General features: G+C 40.5%; 1 protein-coding gene across 1 annotated transcript; it reads right to left on the minus strand.

The window, feature by feature from the left end:
• Positions 1-698: 698 nt before the first annotated feature.
• Positions 699-22,558, minus strand: adam17b (ADAM metallopeptidase domain 17b). The gene is made up of 19 exons (XM_063001419.1): positions 22,480-22,558; positions 19,249-19,381; positions 18,889-19,022; positions 17,784-17,872; positions 16,687-16,876; positions 12,634-12,761; positions 12,409-12,495; positions 12,212-12,322; positions 11,261-11,405; positions 7,900-7,991; positions 7,657-7,809; positions 6,783-6,982; positions 5,791-5,894; positions 5,336-5,470; positions 4,970-5,100; positions 3,005-3,083; positions 2,722-2,810; positions 1,187-1,243; positions 699-1,095 (listed from the first exon to the last, which is right to left on the minus strand). Exons 1-19 carry the CDS (start codon positions 22,556-22,558, stop codon positions 727-729), a joined length of 2,505 nt encoding a protein of 834 aa, XP_062857489.1. The 3' UTR covers positions 699-726.
• Positions 22,559-24,449: the final 1,891 nt, after the last annotated feature.

A 24,449-nucleotide genomic window follows, 5' to 3' on the forward strand; every position in this document is an offset into this window, starting at 1 on the left:
TGTTTGGCTATGTCTGTAGATGATGATGGGGGTTTACTGAGGCCTTGCAATGGATAGGGATTGCAATACGGATCTCTATATGAACCCGCCTCATGCAGGTGATAAGAAGTGATCAGCTACTGCACACATGTTGAAGAGGGCATGTGTTAGTGGAGTGGACGTTTGCAGCAGTAGAGGTGAAATACGGTAAAATACAATCAGGGAAAATGATCACTAGATTGGAAGAAAGGTGGGGAGGAAAAGAGATGTTTGGCCATGTGGGGTGGGGGGGGGGGGGGGGGGGGTTACTCTGGCCTTGCAATGGATTGGCATCCTCTTGAGGCTGTGTTACTGCTTTGCGCCCAGTGTTTCCAGGAAAACCAGACCCCTGCCAGGATAGTGTTGGGAAATCACAAAAATAATGATGATAATTTTGGGCATGTAAAAGATTTAAGGTGGAGCAGACTTCCTTTAAAATATAGTTAAATGTGTAGCTCCAGTGTAAAAAAACCAAAAAAAAACATTGGCTATTGAGTATGTGAATGCAATTATAACCCAACTATTACTTTAAATGGAGTGCTATGTAAACAGAAAGCAGAAAAGTTTGTTCTCAGTGGAAGTTCAGTGCTCTTGAACCAGTTACATAAACAGCATCCCACATTCACTTATACAAGCAGTGCTCATTCCCTTTCACCACTCACACTTTCTTACTATAGAAGCTGTTCTTGGTTAATAAAACACCCAAATTCAGCACTCGGTCTCCTTGCGTATGCTCTGCACATGTGCTATCCTCTTAAACGATCTCTCCAGATCGTTCTCATGGTTATCAGTGAGATCATCAAAGGACCGGGCAGCATTTGTACGGGTGGTGAAATCCTCTTCCAGCACCTGCTCGTCCAGGTGGGAATCATAGCTGGAGTCCTCCTGGATGGTGTCCATACGTGGCAGTTCATTGCAAGGCTGTGGGAGAGGGGCAGGAGATGCCAGGTTGCCCATAGCCAGCGCAACAGAAGGGGTGCTTGTTGGGAAGCGTGAGACAGCAGAGAACGCTGAGGCGGAGGCAGGCTTGAAGATACGCATTGAGGCCAAATCCAGACTGCTCAGCATTTCTGCATTCTAATAACACACACACAGATGGTAATCATGACTGGGCAAATAAATTTGATGCCCAAATTACTGTGACAATGCCACTGTGATTCATACTTACACTGGGAGAAAATAGTGATCTGGTGTTCAGTTCATACTGCTGGTCCAACTTCGTATCCTACAAAGAGAAGCAAATCAAAGGCAAGTGCTGTAAATATGAGGACATTTGTAAATATTTCACTGCACAAATCATACAAACCAATAAGGTTTTCTATTCTGATTGGGCACCAACAGGAATTAATGGTAGTTGTGGTGGGAGTTGGTAGCAGTTTATTTCTGATTGGTAAAGCATGTTATAGTATGTGTAACATGATACACACGAACATGAACAGACTTTTGACTTGTTGTTCAAACTAAACAATGATTTACATTCAAGTTTTTTAAAAAGTTGCACCTCAAGCAACTGTTTGAGACAAAATATTAAAAGACTAAAAGTTCACCTCGTAAAAAGTGGAGGGGGATGCTTGGGTAGCACAGTGGTCTATTAATCTTAACAGTGCTAGCAGCCGGCAGGGCGTCTACACAGACATGATTGGCTATGTCTGAAGGGATATGGTCAAAGCCCTGTGATGGATTGGCGCCCTGTCCAAAATAATTCTTTCTAGGTGAAACCAGACCTGCTGTGACCCTGACCATGATTAAGTACTTTATAAAAATAATGTCGAAGATTTTTGTGCACTTAGCCAATCATGTCTGTGAAGATGCCCTGCCATCTGCTGGCACCGTTAAGATTCGAACCTGAATAGCCTACTAGACCACTGTGCTATCCAATCACCCACTCCATTGTTTACAAGGTGAACATTTAGTCTTGATGTTTTGTCTCAGACAGTTGCATGAGGATAGTCTTCAGTTTTTAATTTCCTATTTAAAAATTACGATAAAAAGCCACGACATGGCTATTTAAACTGGGAGTGTGGGTGCTGGACTGGCCTGCCTGAAAACATATAACACATTATGAATCGCAAAATACAACATTAAAGGCCTAGTAGCATTGCATAATGGAAGAAAATAACTTTTTAACCTAAGATCAAAGATGTAATACAGATCAAAGTGAATAAATATAATACTTTTTTTCATTTTTTAAGCATTTCACACTTCATGAAATCCTGTACTGTATTTTAATCATACCTGCAGGACATTAAGTAATATTGCTTCCTGACTTTGGTATACGAATTAACATAAACCTACTGTAGCAGAGACGGCTTTGTAAAATAAATGAGTAGTTATGAACATGGCTGCTGGTGTTTGTTTGTTTGTTTATTAGGATTTTAACTTCATGTTTTACACTTTTGGTTACATTCATGACAGGAACGGTAGTTTATCTTTAAGGTTCTTCAGTTCACAAGGTTATATAGAACACAGTCATGGACAATTTTTTATCTCCAATTCACCTACTTGCATGTTTTTGGACTGTGGGAGGAAACCGGAGCTCCCGGAGTAAACCCACGCAGGCACGGGGAGAACATGCAAACTCCACACAGGAAGGACCCAGACTGCCCCACCTGGGGATCGAACCCAGGACCTTCTTGCTGTGAGGCGACAGTGCTACCCACTTAGCCATCGTGCCGCCCTGGCTGCTGGTGTAAGACTACTTACCATACAGTGGACTAGAATACTGAGAGGAATCCAGAAGAACAGGGAGAAAACCACCACTGAGCCCACAATATTATCAGCCAAAAACTTTCCTGAGAAAAGAAAATAAACCCTCATCACCATCTCTGTATACATTCATTTACATGGCCTCCCTCATGTGGTCATTTATTTATTTATTTGGCTTTTAACAGCATGTTTAACACATATGTGTCATTTAATATCAAAACAGATACAGTAATATGTTTCTGTCTGACCCTCATGTGGCCGTGCTGCACTCATTACTCACTGAATGTGTTGATGTTCAGCTTGTCAATAAAATCCCACAACCTCTCAATAACATCCTGCACCTGCTTCATACATTTACCCTGCAATCACACAGAGTAACATCCGTTCAGTAATTACAGGGGCCTGATCCAGATGAACACAATGTCCCAAATCCTCGTTTTAAGTTTAAAAAGACCATTAATAACCAGTAATCAACAACCAGTGATATTGATAATAGTTGATGCAGCAGTATAATGCACTGGGTCTCAGTAGTGTCATCGGCCTGAATGGGCACAACTCGTCAATAATCATTATTTCTTGTTCATTCCTTTTTTCATTATCTCTTTATTTGTTTATTTATTAACTCTTTTTATATTTATTAATCGCATCATCCAAGATTACAGTGGGTCCTGAGCCACACAAAGGAGAAATACAGGGTGAGTCAAAATTATGTTAACACTAATGGATCTATTCCCCACGAAACGTGTGTCCGGGCTTTAAATGGTACTGCTGCTCGCTGGTTATTGTGTGTTGAACATGATGGCGAACAGGTTGAGACTGTCCTGTAAATCATCAAACACATATGAAGTATGTTTTGTGAATAAATGGTTTCCGCCATTCAAGTGTTAACATAATTTTGACTCACCCTGTACACCCAGGACATGGTCCATCTTAGGATAACAATTATAAAATGAACTTATTTACCAACTTCTACCTATGAGCAATTTAGAGCAGACAATCCACATGATGGCATGTTCTGGGCCATAAGTAAGAGGACACTAAAAAAAAAAAAAAAAATTAAAACAATGCAGGCATGGAGAGCTCATAACAAGCACAGACGACAGTGGTAGGTCAGTGGTTAAGGCACTGGACTGGTAATCAGAAGTCACTGGTACAAGCCCCACCACTGACAAGGTGCCTCTGCTGAGCCCCAGAGCAAGATCCTTAACCCTCAGTTACTTGTATTGTATTCAGTAACAAGTAACTTTGGATAAAAGCGTCTGCTAAATGCTGTAAATATAAAAAATAAAATGAAAACAGCCAAAGGTGAGCATAAAACCCAGGTCTCCAGGTCTTTAGGACCCTAGTGCTGTATGACACTCTCTCCACCAGCTGTGTCACCATGCCACCTGTAACATTGTTTTCTAATTCTATTAATCCCCTACAATAAGAATGATGTTGTTCTTGTCACTATTCCTGCACTGATCCCAGGCTAACTACTGTAATATATATAGAACTTTGTCTTTAAATGTGCATTTACAGGGGTTGGACAAAATAACTGAAACACCTGGTTTTAGACCACAATAATTTATTAGTATGGTGTAGGGCCTCCTTTTGCGCTCCTTGCACCATTGAAACCGACGTTTGGCATTGGCACGAGTGACCAAAGGTTTGGCTATAGCAGCCCGGCCGTGTATATTGACCCTGTGGAGCTCCCGACGGACAGTTCTGGTGGAAACAGGAGAGTTGAGGTGCACATTTAATTCTGCCGTGATTTGGGCAGCCGTGGTTTTATGTTTTTTGGATACAATCCGGGTTAGCACCCGAACATCCCTTTCAGACAGCTTCCTCTTGCGTCCACAGTTAATCCTGTTGGATGTGGTTTGTCCTTCTTGGTGGTATGCTGACATTACCCTGGATACCGTGGCTCTTGATACATCACAAAGACTTGCTGTCTTGGTCACAGATGCGCCAGCAAGACGTGCACCAACAATTTGAACTCTGGTATATCACCCATAATGTTGTGTGCATTGCAATATTTTGAGCAAAACTGTGCTCTTACCCTGCTAACTGAACCTTCACACTCTGCTCTTACTGGTGCAATGTGCAATTAATGAAGATTGGCCACCAGACTGGTCCAATTTAGCCATGAAACCTCCCACACTAAAATGACAGGTGTTTCAGTTATTTTGTCCAACCCCTGTACATGTTAGTGATGTAGACAGAAGACAAGTAAAACATTGTTGAGTGTTTGTGTGTTACTCACCCCTCCATCACAGAAGCCAACAGTGCACGGTTTGCCTTTTCTCAGGTATAAAAAGTTCCCTTCATTGTCCTGGTATGGGGAGCAAACATTGTTCTTACTGCGGCAGCAAACCATACATGAGCTGTTTGTGTCTGTGGAGTAATGTATTAATTAATTCTTGTTGGGTTCATTCTAATCCAAATGAGCAATGACCTTACATGATGACAATCCAGAAAAAAAAAAAAACAACTCATAAGTGTTTTTGTACTACTGGGTTCTTGATGATTTATTAAAATGTTAGAACTTATCACATTAAGTGCAAAACTTTTCAAAACAAATCATAACGAATATGATTGAACATAGAATCATGAAGAGAATATTGCAAACCATTGCAAGCACATGACTGCAGATTGACGATCACCTCACAGAAGGGTATACACTCTCCGTTCAGACACTGTCCACTGTCCACACAGCTGGTGTTATCGGGGAGGTTACCTGGAGGTGGGCACTCACTGCTGTTACCTGTCCAAATATAAAATAATAAATACGATTACAATAACAATTCTAAACTACTATTAGAAGCAATTCTTTATATAGAAAAACTTCAAGGGTTCATATTTTTCTATTTTCCAAATGTTCATTGTTTTTGCAAATGTAATGCAATTCCAGTATCTATATGTTTGGATCTTTTTTAAGGAAAATCAAATATTGATACGTCCATTTTCCTTAACAAAGAACTAAAAATTGAATTGGTCTCATGTGGCACAGCGGTCTATTGTGCTAGCTCATCACAGCTGAAATCCAAGTTCAAATCTTAGTGGTGCTATTGCCCAGAAGCTCACCTGTGCAGTAAGACATGTCCTTACAGGTGGCAGTGATGGGCTCCTGGCACTGCTTACCAGCCTTCTCAAACATGCAGTTTTTGCAACAAGCACTATTCCTATCACTGCACACAGAACAAAGAGAGACAGCGTCAGCATACACTCATTGTACATAGTTTCATTCCCTGCATATAACTGAGATCATTTATTAATTATTATTATTATTTAGTAATAAATAATTACTATTATTTTTAGCACCATATAGAATCAATCAGTCCCTCAATGCTGAAAACCCTTCCTGATGCAACCCTCTGATTTATCTTCGCTGGGACTGGCACAAAGGGGATCTGTGTCCCTTTAATGGATAAGATCATATAATGCCATACACCTAGTGTATTCAGGATTCAAACCCCCAGAACTCAAGACACTGCTGTGTTTTTCATTCTTATATTTATCTACTGCAAATGACTATTTGAACATGTTTTTCAGTATTAACACAAAGGAACATGCTTGCATAAAAATATGCGTATAATAGGAAACTTAGGGTGGTTGTAGGGGAATTCAATAAATATTTAAGCAAAACACAGTTCAGAAGTTTTACGTCTATATAATTCATATATAATTTAAGTCTGTATAAGTTCTACTCTGAGACAGAACTACTTTACAGAGCGATAAATATGTGGGTCCCATGGTTGTATCATGGTGGTGTCTTACATGTTTAATGTACTCCTGCTTCAGTGTTAAGAAATAGACATATCTACATCCAGAGTTTACTATTTACATATTTATTTTTAGCTAACAGAGCAGAGATTCTTAACCTGTGGCCCAAAGACCTTTTGAAGTCTACCCCATATGCTGCAGGCTTATTATTCCTATGTATTAATGCGTGTGTGCAGCCTGTGAGACTGATTTTAAGCAAGTGTTGCAGCCCAGCTGATAAAAAGCTGAAGAGCCAGTGCTTTGTAAAATGCCAAAACGACGTTTTGTGGAGCAGCCACATGAGGGCGCTGTACCTGCACTGTTTGTTAGGACGCAGCTTGCAGTCAGAGGTACAGCATGGATCAGTGTGAAGGTGCACCAGGCCAGGATCGCACTCCTCTCCCTCCTCCACCCTCGAGTTTCCACACACATTACTGTTCCTCTGCCTGAAGCAGGACGGGCGCTTGTGCCTCAGCCTCATCACTATCGACTTCTTACTGCAGTTGGAAAACAACTGTGAACAGCACAATAATACATCGAGATCATCAAAACACAGTCAAATAAACAAGCATTTATTTATTTCTAGCTCAGTATCTATGTGTACAGTGTTATTGTGCCCTGGTAATCCTGCCTTAAACCTGCATGATGATTCTGAATTGCACTGAACTCACCACAACCTTTTAATCAGGATGACATAGTTACTAAAGATGAATAAATGAATATATAACATGGTCTAGTTTATTAAGACTCCATGGATTTTTTTGAATGGCAACCCTGTTAAGACTATAACACTAGCCCACAACCGATGAGATACGGGTTCGATTCTCAGTGCTTCTAGCCGTAGCCAGGTGTCTACACAGACATGACTGGCTATGTCTGAGAGGGGATTGTCAAAGCCCTGCAATGGATTGCCACCCTGTCCAGGGTAATTCTGCCTTTCATATAGTGTTTCCTAATGAAAACAAACCTGAAACCCTGGTCAGGATGAAGCAGTTGATGAAAATAACAGAATCTATTATCTATTATGTTCATTGTTTGCAATGAGTGTGGCTGACACACCTAAACCATCATTAGAAGGGTTGTCTATATACATTTGGTCATGTAGTGTACTTGTTATTTTGTGGGTTTGATAGCAGGCTGCAAAACTGTGTTTGTTGAAAACTCTCTATTTAATAACAGAAACATTACCTTATTATTGGAGTGGTCTCCACTCACAGCGATGGGGTACATGACATATTTGCCCCCATTGTCCTCGCTGGGAGCACAGTCTGGTATGTCATCTCGGTCATGAATGGCCCCAAAGTTGTGCCCGAGCTCATGAGTGGTCACTAAATCAGCTTCCTTTAGATTTAAGAAATAGAGTTTATCATATTTATGATTATTTTAGGCATGTGTAGTTTATGAGCATAGATACCTGATGTGTAAACTCACCTTAGTCAAAATAGTCTTCCCATAATTCTTGGTGCTGGTTAACCCTGTGTTCAGGTATATGGTACGCTGGTCATTTCCTGTCTGAGGGGACCCTTAAAAACAAGCAAAGTCAAACAGTGTCAGCAGAGCAGATAGAAAACGTATTAAGCAAAACTTGGTGGCTGTATTTACTCAAAAATTACCACTTAATTACTACTTCACTTAAGCCTAAATTACTTAGACAGTATACTGTTGCAGTACTGTAAGTAGCTTTGGATAAAATTTTGTACCTGGACTTTGAACACTGATTATAAACAAACGTTCTTGAAACATGGTTTTTGGTGCCATATACAAGGGGTGGGCGATATGGATCAAAAATAATATCTCGATATTTTTTCGCTGAACAGCGATATACGATATATATCTCGATATTTTTTTATCCCATAAGGTCATAACAAAAAGACACTTCTGAGACAAAGCTACATGTTCCAAATTTTTTACAGGCACTTTTATTAAAATTCATGCTGGGGAAGCTTCACACAAGAACTATTTTTAAGCTTTTTTTCAAAAATCCATCCAAACGTTTTCTCAACAGTTGAGGGAATTTTTGGCTAGATTGTTGGGAATGTTTGGGTGAATTGTTGAGGAAACGTTTGGGTGAATTGTTAAGGGAACGTTTGAGTGGATCGTTGAGGGAACGTTTGGGTGAATTGTTGAGGGAACGTTTGGGTGAATTGTTGAGGGAACGTTTGGGTGAATTGTTGAGGGAACGTTTGGGTGGATTGTTAAGGGAACGTTTGGGTGGATCGTTAAGGGAACGTTTGGGTGGATCGTTGAGGGAACGTTTGGGTGAATCGTTGAGGGAACGTTTGGGTGAATTGTTGAGGGAACGTTTGGGTGAATTGTTGAGGGAACGTTTGGGTGGATCGTAAAGGGAACGTTTGGGTGAATTGTTGAGGGAACGTTTGGGTGGATTGTTAAGGGAATGGTTGGGTGAATTGTTGAGGGAACATTCGGGTGGATCGTTAAGGGAACGTTTGGGTGGAATGTTGAGGGAACGTTTGGGTGAATTGTTGAGGGAATGGTTGTGTGGATTGTTAAGGGAACGTTTGGGTGGAATGTTGAGGGAACGTTTGGGTGAATTGTTGAGGGAACGTTTGGGTGGATTGTTAAGGGAACGTTTGGGTGAATTGTTGAGGGAATGGTTGGGTGGATTGTTAAGGGAATGGTTGGGTGAATTGTTGAGGGAACATTCGGGTGGATCGTTAAGGGAACGTTTGGGTGGAATGTTGAGGGAACGTTTGGGTGGAATGTTGAGGGAATGGTTGGGTGAATTGTTGAAAACCCAAACATTTTCTCAACGATCCACCCAACCATTACCTCAACAATTCACCCAACCATTCCCAACAATCTACCCAAACGTTCCCTCAACGTTCCCCCCCAAAGGTTCCCCCCGAACGTTCCCTCAACGTTCCACACGAACATTCCCTCAACGTTCCTTCGCGAATGTTCCCCCAACGTCCCCCCCGAACATTCCCCCAACGTTCCTTCACAAACGTTCCCCCAACGTTTCCACACAAACGTTCCCTCAACGTTTCCCCACGAACGTTCCCCCAACGTTCCTTTACGAACGTTCCCTCAATGTTCCTTCACGAACGTTCCCCCAACGTTTCCACACGAACGTTCCCCCCGATGTTCCCCACCGAACGTTTCTCCAACGTTCCTTCACGAACGTTCCCCCAACGTTTGCACACAAACGTTCCCCCAACGTTCCCCCCCTAACGTTCCCCCACGAACGTTCCCTCAACATTCCTTCACAAACGTTCCCCCAACGTTCCCCCACAAACGTTCCCTCAACGTTCCCCCACAAACGTTCCCTCAACGTTCCCCCACGAACGTTCCCTCAACGTTCTCCCTCAACGTTTTCTCAACGCTCCCCCCCCAAACGTTCCCTCAACGTTCAGAGGCATGCTGGTACATACCGGATAGCAATTACAAATATATTGTCTGGCCCTTTAAGAATGTTAAGTGCACTATAGGGTGCAGGGAGCGAGTGTGTAGGGAAGGTGTCGGAATTTATCGTTTCCGTCTGTGCTCGTGTTCTTCTGTTGTTTTACACTGAGCTTGTGTGACATTAAATATAGCGTTCTCGTTAAACCCCCCTCACATGTTTGGACTTTATACATTATTTTATGTATATGTCGCCACAACATTTACATTTATATTTTTTTACTGTATAGAACTCAGTTCTGTAATACAGGTATAACTAATCGTTAATGTTACTGTGTAACTATTACAACATTTAATGCATTTTAATCAGCGTTCTGCTTCATGCACTTTATTATTATTTAACAGCTTTATTTGTTGTTTAATTGCTGTTTGCTCCTTGTTTACTGCAGAGTTAGTTCATGCAATTTTATTAATTTTTGGTTGTTTATTGGGCAAGAACTAGAAATACTATAATAGAAGATAAATAAATAAATGAGTCTCGGACGTCGGGCGATCATCCAGTATAAACTAACACGACCACGTCCAACATCCAGTACAGAAATCACTCCCCATAATGTTTTTTACAGATACATGCACATCACATATACAAACACAAGAGTCAGAACAACAGGAGACGCACCGTTACGTTATAATACTGTTTATAACACTTTCGCTTGATTTACACTGTTTATATATGAAGTAAATACATGCATGTCAGTGCGTGCATGCCCTTGTATGTATTTCCGTTTTCCAATATTGGTTTTTGAAACGAATAACGACTCGTTTTCTTGTTTTTCAACTTTGGGATTTGAAGTGAAAAACGAATGACCAAAGGTACACGAAGCTGGAACCTTTTGTCTGGACTTGTTTTCGGAATTCTCTACAGAATACATTATTCTGCTGTTCATCTGACACTTTGAATCTGAACCATCTCCAAATAATTGAGCCATTATTATTCTTTTTACTAAGCAGCTCCTCCACCGTCTCCATGCTATCACGGGAGTTTTACTTACAGAAATGTGTTCTGACGACAGAAATAATTGGCGGTGGGGGAGGGGCGAGTTGTGTTCAGTGAGGGAGAGAGGCGGGGCGAGTTGTGTTCAGTGAGGGAGAGAGGCGGGGCGAGTTGTGTTCAGTGAGGGAGAGAGGCGGGGCGAGTTGTGTTCAGTGAGGGAGAGGGGAGGGGCGAGTTGTGTTCAGTGAGGGAGAGGGGCGGGGCAGGTGAACATGTGCAGAGACTAACTGGGAGAAGAGAAAGACAAACTGTCGGACCTAACTGGAACGCAACATCTATATCGATATAAGCGATATTGTCTTATCTTATATCGCGTATGAAAATATATCGATATTTTATAAAATCTCGATATATCGCCCAGCCCTACCATATACTCACCCTTGGAACAAAGGCCTCCTGGAGCACCATCGTTGGCTGGGGCGACATAAGCAAGGCCTAGTGTTCCCTCCTCAAAGTCCTGATACGTAAATAGGTGAGCCAGACAAACTTTGGAAGCATTTTCTGCGATGTCAACACTGAATTGCTGCAAAAACAAGAAAAATTGTATACCTCTGAAAAAGGCCATAAACAGAAATCATTTACCATAACTAAAGCTTGTGTTAGAGCACTTTAGCTGGGCAAGAGCTTCAATTCTTGTGCGTCAATGTGAAAAGCTCAAATAAAGAATATATAGAGGTTAAACTCCACCTAAAATCACATATAAACTACCCTGCAGTGCACCAAATTATTATAGTACATATTGTGCCAATATATTGTGATGGGGCGGCATGGTGGCTCGGTGGGTAGCATTGTTGAGTTTAATTCCCAGGTGAAGTGGTCTGGGTCCTTTCTGTGTGGAGTTTGCATGTTCTCCCCGTGTCTGCGTGTGTTTCCTCCAGGAGCTCTGGTTTCCTACCACAGTCCAAAGACGTGTGAGGTGAATTAGAGATACAAAATTGTCCGTGACTGTTTTTGATGTTAAAAACTTAAACTGATGAATCTTGTGTAACCAGTACTTGCCTGTCCAGTCATGAATACAACCAAAGAGTGTGAAACATGATGTTTAAATCCTAATAAATGAACAGTTTCTGACATGTACTGTGATTTAAGAAAAGTTTTTATAAAATACATTGCTACTGGACCTTGGTAATACAACTGATACAGTATACTAAAAGTTTAAACATGCTTCTTCTGAACCTTGATTATTAACGTTTTTAAAGTTATAAAGGCTTAAGGCAGCCTAAAGCACTAATAATACCAATCTAACTGTTATATTAGACACATCAAAAAGATGTGATACTACAGTACATATTGTGTGTGACAAGCTCATGTGGTAAAATTCCCTCTTACTTCCAACAGCCTTTTTACATCCCAAATGTCTTTGTCCTTCACTGGACTGCCCTCCATGTTGAAGTGTGTCTGTTTGCCTTCCACTTTAGTAGGGGCTTTCAGAATCAGAATCTGTCGACATTAAAAATAACAGTTCAGTTTCCTACGAAGGCATTAAATAATACCCATGAAGAATAGCTCACAACACATGGACACACCTGCTGGATCTGAACACCATAGCCCTTAAACTCGTCATCCCAAGACGTGTTTCTGTAGATGTCGTCTACCCGGTCAATCAGCTCAATCTGCAGGAACATCAGTAAACATCCATTACTCAATTCACAGAGGGCAACATAATGCAAGCCTATAGCTATTAGTAAAGCATGCACAGTTTATTTCTGTAACATGCTGATATTAATTGCTACAAGAAGACTTGCTCTCACCAAGTAGTTGATGGTAGTGCTCTCCTCCATGCGACCCATGTCTCTGAAGAAGCGATAGTCTGCCACCAAGAGCAAAGGGCATGTGTTCTCACTGTGATCCACTGCCAGCCTCTTTGTTCTCAAGTGCTCTGGGCAAACAAAACCAAAAACAATTATTATATTTTCTGATCACTCACAATGTGCAGAGATAGAGTTTGGACCCCATTGTGGTCCTCTGCTGCTGTGGTCCATGCACCTCAAAGTTAGAGTTACCGTAGCCCTCCTGCCAGTTTGAACCAGTCCTGCCATTCTCTCCCTCCCACCTGTGAAACAGCAGTTTACTGGATTTTATGTCTTTATCACTATTTCAGGAGGTCAGCCATGAGACTAACTCAAACTAGCCGGTCCCAGAGTTTAAAACTCAGAACTGCTACTGGGTGCCCCCTAGTGGGCTTAGTTGGCTATGCCTGCAGCAGACAAAATTGGCTATTAAAGTCTGCCAGGTGGGAAAAGACTGGACAGAAAAATGGGTGGGATCTTCAACGCTGTGCAAAAATTATTGTTAGTAGCCAGACTGTGAAGATGATGATGTGGCTCTCTATGCACAAATTCACCTAAGATGAGAGTAAATAGGAAGGGTTGTGGACTGCGCACACGTCAGAGGGAGCGTAAGGCAGGCAAAATGACCCTTCCTGGACACCACCGGAGTCTCCAGCAGCGGAAGATGAACTGACTACGAGTTAATGGGGAGAAAAAGAGAAAATGCATAAATAGAATAGCTAACAAAAAACTAGCAGTCACTCACATCACATTATCTCCTATCTTGATGGCAAATGTACACATTTTAATATGATTTTATATTTAATGTCCGGTTTCCTTGGAATCACCCTGGATGCCAATCCATCACGGGGCCTTTTACTGCACTGAATGCATTTAGTGATCTGATCTAGCTCTGTAAGGGAATTAATAATAATGGACGTGCTCACCAAGCCACCAGAACAGAGATATAGACTGTAGAGAGAGCATTTCCAAGAAGCTATACACATAGACGATACGTTATTTCAAAACTATGCTTACTTATTTCCCACCAAAGTTCACTTATTATTTGAAAAATTACCAACAATTAAATAGCCCTCTTTAAAACTGCAGACTCAGGACACCATCCAGGTTTACTTCAGCAAGTGAATCAGCTCATCAGCATTTAAAAACACTAAACACTAATCCTCTCCTAAATTCATCCTCCCTCGGTGCAGTTCTCACCCAAACCCCTCGGACAGATCATTAGTTCTCTGTGCTGTAACAGCCAGATCTAATTTAGCCTCCATAAATAATGAAGTAACACAATGGGGACAGGAGCACTGCTGAGCCCTCATATCCACAGAGCTGAGAGCTAAAATGTGCATGGCCCAAACCAAAAAATTTACGGTGAGCTGGTCGCTTGCCACAATATACACCGATCAGGCTCCACTTACCATATAGGAGCACTTTGTAGTTCTACAATTACTGACTGTAGTCCATCTATTTCTCTACATACTTTTTTAGCCCCCTTTCATACTGTTCTTCAATGGTCAGGACCCCCACAGGACCACCACAGAGTAGGTATTATTTGGGTGGTGGATCATTCTCAGCACTGCAGTGACACTGACATGGTGGTGGTGTGTTAGTGTGTGTTGTGCTGGTATTAGTGGATCAGACACAGCAGCTCTGATGGAGTTTTTAAACACCTCACTGTCACTGCTGGACTGAGAATAGTCCACCAACCAAAAATATCCAGCCAACAGCGCCCCATGGGCAGCGTCCTGTGACCACTGATGAAGGTCTAGAAGATGATCGACTCAAACAGCAGCAATAGATGAGCGATCGTCTCTGACTTTACATCTACAAGGTGGACCAACCAGGTAGGAATGTCTGATAGAGTGGACAGTGAGTGGACACGGTATTTAAAAACTCCAGCAGCGCTGCTGTGTCTGATCCACTCTTACCAGCACAACACACACTAACACACCACCACCATGTCAGTGTCACTGCAGTGCTGAGAATGATCCACCACCCAAATAATACCTGCTCTGTAGTGGTCCTGTGGGGGTCCTGACTATTAAAGAACAGGGTGAAAGCAGGTTAAAAAGGTATGTAGAGAAACAGATGGACTACAGTCAGTAATTGTAGAACTACAAAGTGCTTCTATATGGTAAATGGAGCTGATAAAATGGATAGTGAGTGTAGAAACAAGGGGGTGGTTTTAATGTTATGGCTGATAAGTGTATAGTTGTGAATTATTATTGAATTATTGACACTCTGGATTATTTAGTATAAATGATAGAATATTGTAATAGCATGTTCAAATACATTCAACAAAAAAATGACCTGTCAACATACATGCAGTCATTTCAAAAAAGAAATAAAAGAGAAACATAGTATATGAAATGGACAGGATTAAATACTCCCTTCACTAATACTTGATTGCACAACCTTTGGCAACAATGACAGTGCAAATCCACTGCAATTTTCCCGAGTGTTTAAATGTTTGCAGGGTTCCTTTTCCCAAAAGCAGATTAAAGATTCAACTGTTGTGAGATCAAGACTCATTGCTGGTCAGTTAAAAAGCATGTGTACTTATGGATGTGAGCTTTGGCTCACTATAAAGCTGCAGGACACATTTTGTTCAACTCAAACCTGTTTTTCTTATATTTTGGAGCACATTTGGCCTTAAAACGCTCTGACAATCCTCTGATTTTCATTGTTTCTGTAACCCACTCATAGCCTGCAGTCTCAGAGGCAGCAAAGCAGCCCCACAACATTATGGATCCTCCACCATGTTTCACATCTATAAACATACCTTTGGTATGCACTGCCAAAGAGCTCTAGTTTAGTTTTTGCAAAGTCATAGTGAACAAGGAACAGGGACTGAAACCGGCCTTTTAAAACATCAAAGCCACTATTCATTGGTTAATTCAAGTCATGTAAGCACTGACATAATGGGGACAGTTGAGTATACTTTGTACTTATTCACAGGTATGTCTGAGGTTTGTCCTTTGTTTCAAACTAAACAAAGTGTCATTAATTATGTCCTGTTTTCGACTTTGTATACTTTTTGTATCCTGTATTTCTTTTGCATCAAAAATCAGTAAAAAATTCTGTCTGACAATCATCATCATCAGTGTCTACAAACTATTAAGGACTTAAACCGCTCTGGTTAGACCCACAGTAAAGCCACAAGGCTTTCTGTGGCAGGGAGCTCTCTCTGTGTGGGAGGGATGGCATTCCTGTCTTCTCAGTCAGTAGGGGGTGGAAGCAGTCCCAGCCATTTGCAAACTCATGTAATTGTAGGTAGACAGTGACCTGCTCGAAAACATAGGGCCATTTTCTAAAAATTTGCGAGCTTTTACTCTCCCAGACCAATGGCTGTCGTGTGTCCAGAAAGGTTCCAACACTTTAAAATCCACATTGTATTGTGTAACATGTTTTAGATGTATTAATGTTTACTGTAACTTACAAAAACTGTGAAAATTATGAACATGGAATATGAACAGAATGACTGCCGGGTGCCACATATCAACATAGGTCCTGGGGACCTGTTTTCAAATCTCGTCCTTGGTCAGCGTTTGTGAACTTGGTCAGGTGTTCATGTGGTCTTTTACCAGGTACCCTTTTTCCTACCACCTCCAAAAATGTACACCTTAGGTACATGTCAATGAATTAGTGTCTAATAATTCAATTAATTATTTAATTAGCCTCCTGTCCAGGATGTATTCATGTCTTGTGTGAATTAGATAGATCTGGACCCACTACAGCCCTGATAAGGATGATGCACTTATTGATAATAAATGAAGGAAATGCTGCGTTTTGGTGGCTTAGGGGTATCGCAGTGGTGTAGGGGCAATTTAGAGTGGCCCATTAACCTTTAAAAATGTTTTGAAAGGCTAAAAAAATAACGCACCCAGAGAAAACAGCACATGGACACATGGCAAAGATTTAACCTCATAACAGACCAGAGTGAAGTGTTTTACAGGCAGGAGTTTGTGATTCATCGGTTAATTCTTAGTGTTATTACTTTTTTAGTTCTACATCACTTACCATCATTCTCCTGTTTTTCTTCCTCTGATGTCACGACTGTACGTATATTCTCAGGCAGGAGCTGACTGGCCTCAGCTGTGACGTAACCACACACTTTAGAAGCAGCAAGGCGAGTCACGTTCCGGATATCCTCTGAGCGATACACCAGCAAGCGGTCATCTGAAGGGCCTTCAGTGAACCTCCACAGAGGCTACACCAAATATAGAACACATCCAAAGAAGAATCAGAAGGTGTTTTTTTTCTAATGCATTTTCTCCCTTTTTTCTCCCTTTTTAGCAAGTCTAACTGCCCAATTGAGTCATGCTTCCTCTCCACCAATGCCAATTCCTGCTCTGATTGAGGAGAACAAAGCTAACCCACGCCCCCTCCGACACATGGGCAGCAGCCGTATGCATCTCGTCACCCACACTTTGACGAGTGTAGTGCAGCTCAGCACTGTGTACGGAGAGACACACCCTGACAGCACTCTTTTCTCATCTCTGTGCAGGTGCCATCAATCAGCTAGCAGAGGTCGTAATTGCATTAGTTATGAGAGAGAGACCCCATCCGGCTTAATCCCACCCATATCTGAACAACAGGCCAATCGTTGCTCATGTGGCCGCTCAGCCTAGACGGCAGGCAGAGCTAAGATTTGAGATCCCAGCTCTGGTTCCAGTGTGTGTTTTTACCACTGCGCCTCCTGATAACCGGTTCAGTCGGGTTATTAGTTACTATTTTTAAATGTTGTAAAACAGAGGGGTAGTGCAGCAGTAAATAACGCTAACCCATTTTCGCTAGAATTCAGGGTTCGAATCCCCACCAGTGCAATTGGCTGATTGGGTGTCTATATACAGACATGATTGGCTATGTCTGAGGGAGGGGGGCTGACATGGCTGAGGCTTCGCGATGGATTGGCGTCCTTTTCAGCATGTGTTACAGCATCGCGCCCAGTGATACAGTAGAAACCAGAACCACAGTGGCCCTGACCAGGATAAAACAATGGTAAAATGAAATGAAATAAAATAAAGCAGAGTGTAGGTGTGGTTTAAATAAGGTCTTAACTTTAAAAGAAATATTTTAAACAATTGAAGTCAGGGTAAAAATGTTGTCTCACTAACCTCTATGTTGTACTCTGCTTCATCAGTCAAAATGTGGGCAGTAAAGTCGTTATCATCAATGTGTGCTTGTACTCGTGAGTTCTCCTCCCCTGTAAGCAGAGGGTATTAAGAGCTAACAGCCCACAACATAACACAATGGCTTAACTTCACTCAATCAGAAATAATGATGGCAAACGGTATGCAGTCTACTTTTTCATCCACACAGAAACAATTAAAAGTTCACATACAGTTGAGATGTGTATGCCTCGACTATCTTGGGATTTCCACAGCTGTTTATTTCTTAATAAATGAATAATTAGAACGTATACCTTCGCAACGCTTACAAATTTGTGGGTTTTCAAAAAAACGGCTGGGTCATACAAAGACACATAAATTTTCTTTTGGTTTCTCAGACAATTTAGGGTTGCCACAGTGGATCATTCATCCGATTTGGCACTGTTTTATGCTGGATGTCTTTCCTGATTCAACCCTCCTTAATTTTATACAGGCTTGGGACCGGCACTGAGAGCACACTGACTCAGTTTGTTTCACATTATGCATTCAAAAAGACAACTGGCTTTACAAAATACCAAAAACTACGAGGGATCTTCAAAAAACTTTCATACTTTGGTTGGAAACGGTGAGGACGTGAGGAGTAGTAATTGGTTGTGAGAGACTGAGAGAGCTTATAGTCCAGATTTAGCGTCATCTGATTTCCACCTTTTTGGACGCTCAAAGAAGCTTTAAGGGGAAGAAGGTTTTCATGTGATGATGATGATGTGAAAGCAGCACTGCATCAGTGGCTACACGCTCAACCAAAAACATTTTTTGCTGATGGCATTAAAAAGCTGGTTTGACGCTGGGAAAAATGGATCAAAAGGTGACTGTAGAAAAGTGATGTCATTTGTTTTTAAAATTAGACTATTTTTTAAATAGAGTTTAAATAAGTGCGGAAACTTTTTGAACCAACGTACTAAGGTAAATTGTTGACATTTGTGTTGTTTTTTTATTTATTAAGTTTTTAATCAGATAGTTTTTTTCTTTTTTGGTCCTTGATGAAAAATACGAATCACAGGTTGTGAAAATTACTTGTAAAGAATCATTCACAATTTAAGCGGAATACTACCAATGACATGGCCGGTGAAGAAATTCTGCCTCTGGACGTCATAGGTCTTGTGTGTACCATCCTTATCCACCACCACAGCATTAAAGTCATTGGTGAACAGCTCAGTGTTGGTGGACAGGTAGATCCTAAAGTGTCTGCAAACCCAACAGGACAGATAAACAGTAATGTGTCTATTTCAATACAGATATTTGCTTCAATACTTTTAGATATGGCTAATTAATGATGCTGTATTAACATTATAGGCTTAATAAAATGAACCCTTTTAAACTGTGGCACTTATTTTCTTTGTAGGCAGATAACCCTAACAAAAGTACAATGCCTGGTTTTACAGGAGCATAATGGGCTCTCCTCTTCACTCACTTGTGTAAGGCTGTGAAAGTGAGGAGTCTCTCTGCATGCATGTGATTCTCCACATCTCTCTTCTTTACTGAGTGATGCTGCAGATTGGAGAGGTTCAGCACATCAAAGTCTGACAGCAATGACTTTAAGTGATCTAAATGAAATAGAAAACATGAAAACCAGAATACATATTAGCACATCATATAAACTATATGGCTAAAAGTGTGTGGACACCTAACTATATGCTTGTTGGGCATCCCAATCCAATACCGTGGGCATAAATACAACAGCCTTCATGTCTCTGGAAAGGCTTTCCACAAGTGTCTGAAGTGTGTCTGTTATAATTTGTGCACATTTAGTTAAAAGTGCATTTGTGAAGTCAGGTCATTCTGAAATTCAGAGGAATGTCCAAATACTTTAGGTCGTATTGTTTATAACTATAATTGTTTATTGTTATATAGATCTAGGGCTGGGTGATCTGTATTAGATAAATATACAGTCGACTCTTGAATTAATGGCTCCCAAAATAATGGGTTAAACATTTGTTAATTTTTTATTTAAGTTAGCCTGAGGGTTTATCAAGGTTTTACTGGTTTATAAATATGAAGTGACATAGAGCCCCAATTCCTTTATTCATTCATCAGCATGAACAGTAATCGTCATGAGAATGGAAGAAAACACAAATAAATATGACAAAATTGTGCTGACCATTATAAACTATACAGTACATGTGGTACAAGAAACCCTGGAAAAGGTAATAACCACTGTTAGAGCAATAGGGTAAAGCTATAAAGGAACTGCCTGGAAAAGGAGAGATGCACATTTCGCATAAGATAATAGAACTTTGGGTCTCTGAATGCACATATGATCTAATGAGACACCGCATCCAGGCCACACACTGCTATTTAAAAACCATGTTTTCGTCTAATTATAAAAATGTACATTTGTTTGTCTTCCAGTTACAAACATTAGCACCTAAAGTTTGCTGGAGGTAAGAGGAACTTGGACTGATGAGACTGTTGCCTCACATCAAGAAGGTTCTGGGTTCGATCCCCAGGCGGGGCGGTCTGGGTCCTTTCTGTGTGGAGTTTGCATGTTCTCCCTGTGTCTGCGTGGGTTTCCTCCGGGCCCTCTTGTTTCCTTCCACAGTCCAAAAACATGTAGTCAGGTTAATTGGAGACACTGAATTGCCCTATAGGTGAATGGGTCTGTGTCTGTTTGTGTGTCTGCCCTGCGATGGACTGGCGCCCCGTCCAGGGTGTTACTGTGTGCCTTGCACCCATTGAAAAGCTGGAATAGGCTCCAGCACCCCCAGCAACATAATTGGATAAGCGGTTAAGAAAGTGAGTGAGATGAGATAAACATCTTAGATAAAAGTTTTTTGTTGTCAAACAAGATAGTATTGGCAAAAAGGATGGTTGTACAAAAGCGAACCATATGCAGTGGACCCTTGAGTTACGAACGGTTTACCATAGAAACATCTTGGGTTACGAACGATCTTTTTCAACTTAACGTACAAACAAATTTCGGATTACGAAATGAAATTTGCAAAACACGACCATCTCTCTCTCTCTCTATCTATCTATCTATCTATCTATCTATCTATCTATCTATCTATCTATCTATCTATATATACATACAGTGAGCGAACATTCGGACAGCGGACGGTGTTTTTTCGGTGTTTTCTTTATATTTTGTAAAATTCAATATTAAAATGGCCTCAAAGATTTTGCAGTGGAAGCTCAGTGCTGAGAAAATGAACAAATCTATCACTATTTGTTGTTGTACAGTATAATTACTCCTGCCAATAGCTGTCACTGTGTATCAGACAGAGGGGAGAGTGAGTAAGAGAGAAGAAGGAAGTCGCTGAGTAAAGTATTCTTTCCTTCGTGCAATTACACCTACAAAATACAACACTATTGAAATAAAGAAGGGAATAATAGAGAAATATGAGAGTTATTGTTGTTTCTGGTAGATACATTTTATATAAAACAGAAGGAAATTTATTATGGTGTATGGTACAGCACACGTACTGCACTGAAATGTGAATGTTGTATGTACAGTACTACTGTGTATTACTGTTTATTATTATTTATTACAGGAATATCTATTATATAATTTAAGATTTAAGGGAAAATATACTTGTATTTATAACAAAAAAGACCATTTAAGACATTAGAAAGGTTAGGTAAGGGGGGTTTGGGAGGTCTGGCACGGATTAATTCTATTTACATTATTTCTTATGGGAAAAATAGATTTAACTAACGAACATTTTGACTTAAGAACAGCCCTTCGGAACCAATTAAATTCGTAAGTCAAGGGTCCACTGTACAGCTAAGTATCAAGGAAGACCTGCTGAGTTTTCAGGATGTTTCATAAATGAACCCCAGGAACAATGTTAGGTTACATGGTATCTACAATTTCATAAAGTACCAGGAGATTTAAAATAGATCTCTTAAAATTTCTACACAAAGGAAAGAATACTAGATGCAATGGTGTCTAAACATGTGACATGTTCCTTTCCGTACTCTTGTAATACATTTACTTTAACTGGGCAAGCAGTAGCCTAGTGGTTAGGGAACTGGACTAGTAATCAGCAGATCACTGGTTCAAGCCCCACCACTGCCAGGTTGCTGCTGTTGGGCCCTTGAGCAAGACCTTTAACCCTCAACTGCTCAGACTGTAACTGTAATGTAAGTTGCTTTGGATAAAGGCGTCTGCTAAATGCTGAAAATGTAAACTAAAGGTTTATTTTTCTTATATTTTAGACACAGCTAATCAAACCACAAGGCATAAAAGCTTTTTGTACCCATCTTTACCAAGAGTGCCAATAATTATGTGTCCGACTTCTTCTGTAAAGTATGTACATAAATACTGGCTATATAAAAGATAGAAGCGTGTAGTAAAGTGTAGTAAGGTTTAGATAGTGTATACAGTGTATTTAATACTAAAACACACTGGAATGTGAGTGTCACAGCTGGGCTGGGTGTGCAAGCATGGTCCTGTGGTGGTTCATGTATAATAACTGACAAGGTAGAGGGGGTGTGACAAATAATAAAATGACAAAAAAGTGTGTATTTAGTCATATTATCAGGTATGTATTTTACAAGGTGTATAAAGTACATATAAAGTTCTATAATAAAGATATAAACAACCTTTCATGTGTAAACATGGTTAGATGTCTATGGAGTGGATGGTAAACATCACTTCACTGTAGGTAGGAAGTTTGAGCTACAAAGTTGAAAAACTCACCATATTCTCGGTCTTTTTGAAGATTTTCTGAACACTCCGTCAAAAGTAAATATCCCAGAATAAAACAGAAACGTTTCATGTCGAGCTGAGAAAAACTAAACCCACTTTACACAAGAAGCGACATGATTTATCTTTCGGATTAGTGATGCGGTCGCGGATTAACATCTGGACATTTCTAATACACACGAGTCTGTTAGACTGAACGACACTAAAGTATACAACAGTATACAAGAAAAGTCATTATTTTACTGTAAAACACAACTTCGGAGTACATTTGTTTAAAATACAGTCACGTTTCCACCGAAAAAGAAACACAGAAACTCCCAAACTGAGAGTAAATACCCGGAAGCACATGTGAATTTGAGCGAGCAAATCTCCGCCATATCTGCTCACTGACTGACTGACTGACTGACACTCACTGTGTGTGTGTGTGTGTGTGTGTGTGTGTGTGTGTGTGTGTGTGTGTGTGTGTGTGTGTGTGTGTGTGTGTGTGGTACAAAGCTGCAAACTTTTAATAACACACTTTTTTATATATATAAACCTACACATAAACCCTAGCTCAGTTCAGAACAGAAAGTGAGTTCACCAACAGATAGATTCTTGTCATTTTCATGATTTCTGGGTTACATGAGAACACATGTAGGTCAGTATATAAACTGCACTATTTTTAGCTGATGTCTGATGCAGGCTGATTTATATCTATAGGTTTATATCTTATATTTATAGCTCATACCCACAACTAGAAGGAAAATTGCACAAGCAAACTTTATAAACATTTAAAAATGCTTTTTAAATAAAAAAGACATATTTAGAGGTGAACTTTCTGTTTAAGTTAAAACGTTGACTTTGGATTTTAACGTCATGTTTTACACTTTGGTTACATTCATGACAGGAATGGTAGTTACTCATTACACAAGATTCATCAGTTCACAAGGTTATATTGAACACAGTGATCTCCAATTCACCTCACTTGTATGTCTTTGGACTGTGGGAGGAAACCCACGCAGACACGCGGACAACATGCAAACTCCACACAGAAAGGACCCGGACCGCCCCACCTGGGGATCAAACCCAGGACCTTCTTGCTGTGAGGTGACTGAGCCCGTTTTGGATTAGGACCCAGCTGTAAGATTAAAAATAATTCGACAACACAGAAGTTTCGAAACTGAACTAAAATGTGATTTTTTTTTTCATTTTCGAGATGAAAGCCAAATGACAAGGCCAAAAAAAATCCTTCTCTAGGTGGCGAAAATTGGCCACCATTAATGCATGACCACAGTTAAATATTTAATTGATTAATATATTAATAATATTAATATTTATTTATTAGGATTTTAACGTCATGTTTTACACTTTGGTTATATTCATGACAGAAACAGGTAGTTACTCATTACACAAGATTCATCAGTTCACAAGTTTAATGTCAAACACAATCATAGACAATTTTGTATTTCCAATTCACCTCATTTGCACGTCTTTGGACTGTGGGAGGAAACTCACGCAGACATTGAGAGAACATGCAATTCCCCCCCCCCCCCATTAAATGAAAGCGAATATTAGCGTAACCCAGTTAAATACCTGTTATTATTACCTGCTTTAAAAATAGCAGGTCCTCTGATACGTTTCTACTATATACCTACTCTTGGGCAATTTATCCCATTCTTCATAGCAGATCCTCTCAAGCTGGGTCACATTCTCTCCACAGATGTTTGTTGGTCCAAATCTGACTTTGGCTGGGCCACTTGAGGACATTTAAGGACTTGGTTCTAAGACATTCCAGTGTTACTTTGACTGAATGCATCGGGTCATTATCATTCTGGAAGGTGAAATGTTGCACTAATCTGTGTTTGTGTGCACTTCATAGAAAGTTTTCTTTAAGGATGTTTCTGTATTAGTCTTCCAAATCTCTCCCATAGCATGACGCTGTCACCATGTATGCCTTATGTTTAATCAGTTCACATTGGAACAAG

The sequence above is a fragment of the Trichomycterus rosablanca genome, chromosome 9, assembly GCF_030014385.1.
Source record: "Trichomycterus rosablanca isolate fTriRos1 chromosome 9, fTriRos1.hap1, whole genome shotgun sequence".
Classification (NCBI taxonomy): Eukaryota; Metazoa; Chordata; class Actinopteri; order Siluriformes; family Trichomycteridae; genus Trichomycterus; species Trichomycterus rosablanca.

Coding starts and splice junctions, on each gene's coding strand:
- adam17b (XM_063001419.1), bottom strand. CDS start 22,558: ATGAAACGTTTCTGTTTTATTCTGGGATATTTACTTTTGACGGAGTGT. Junction 19,382..22,479: donor TCAAAAAGACCGAGAATATG/GTGAGTTTTTCA, acceptor TATTTCATTTAG/ATCACTTAAAGTCATTGCTG. Junction 12,496..12,633: donor GCACTACCATCAACTACTTG/GTGAGAGCAAGT, acceptor ATGTTCCTGCAG/ATTGAGCTGATTGACCGGGT.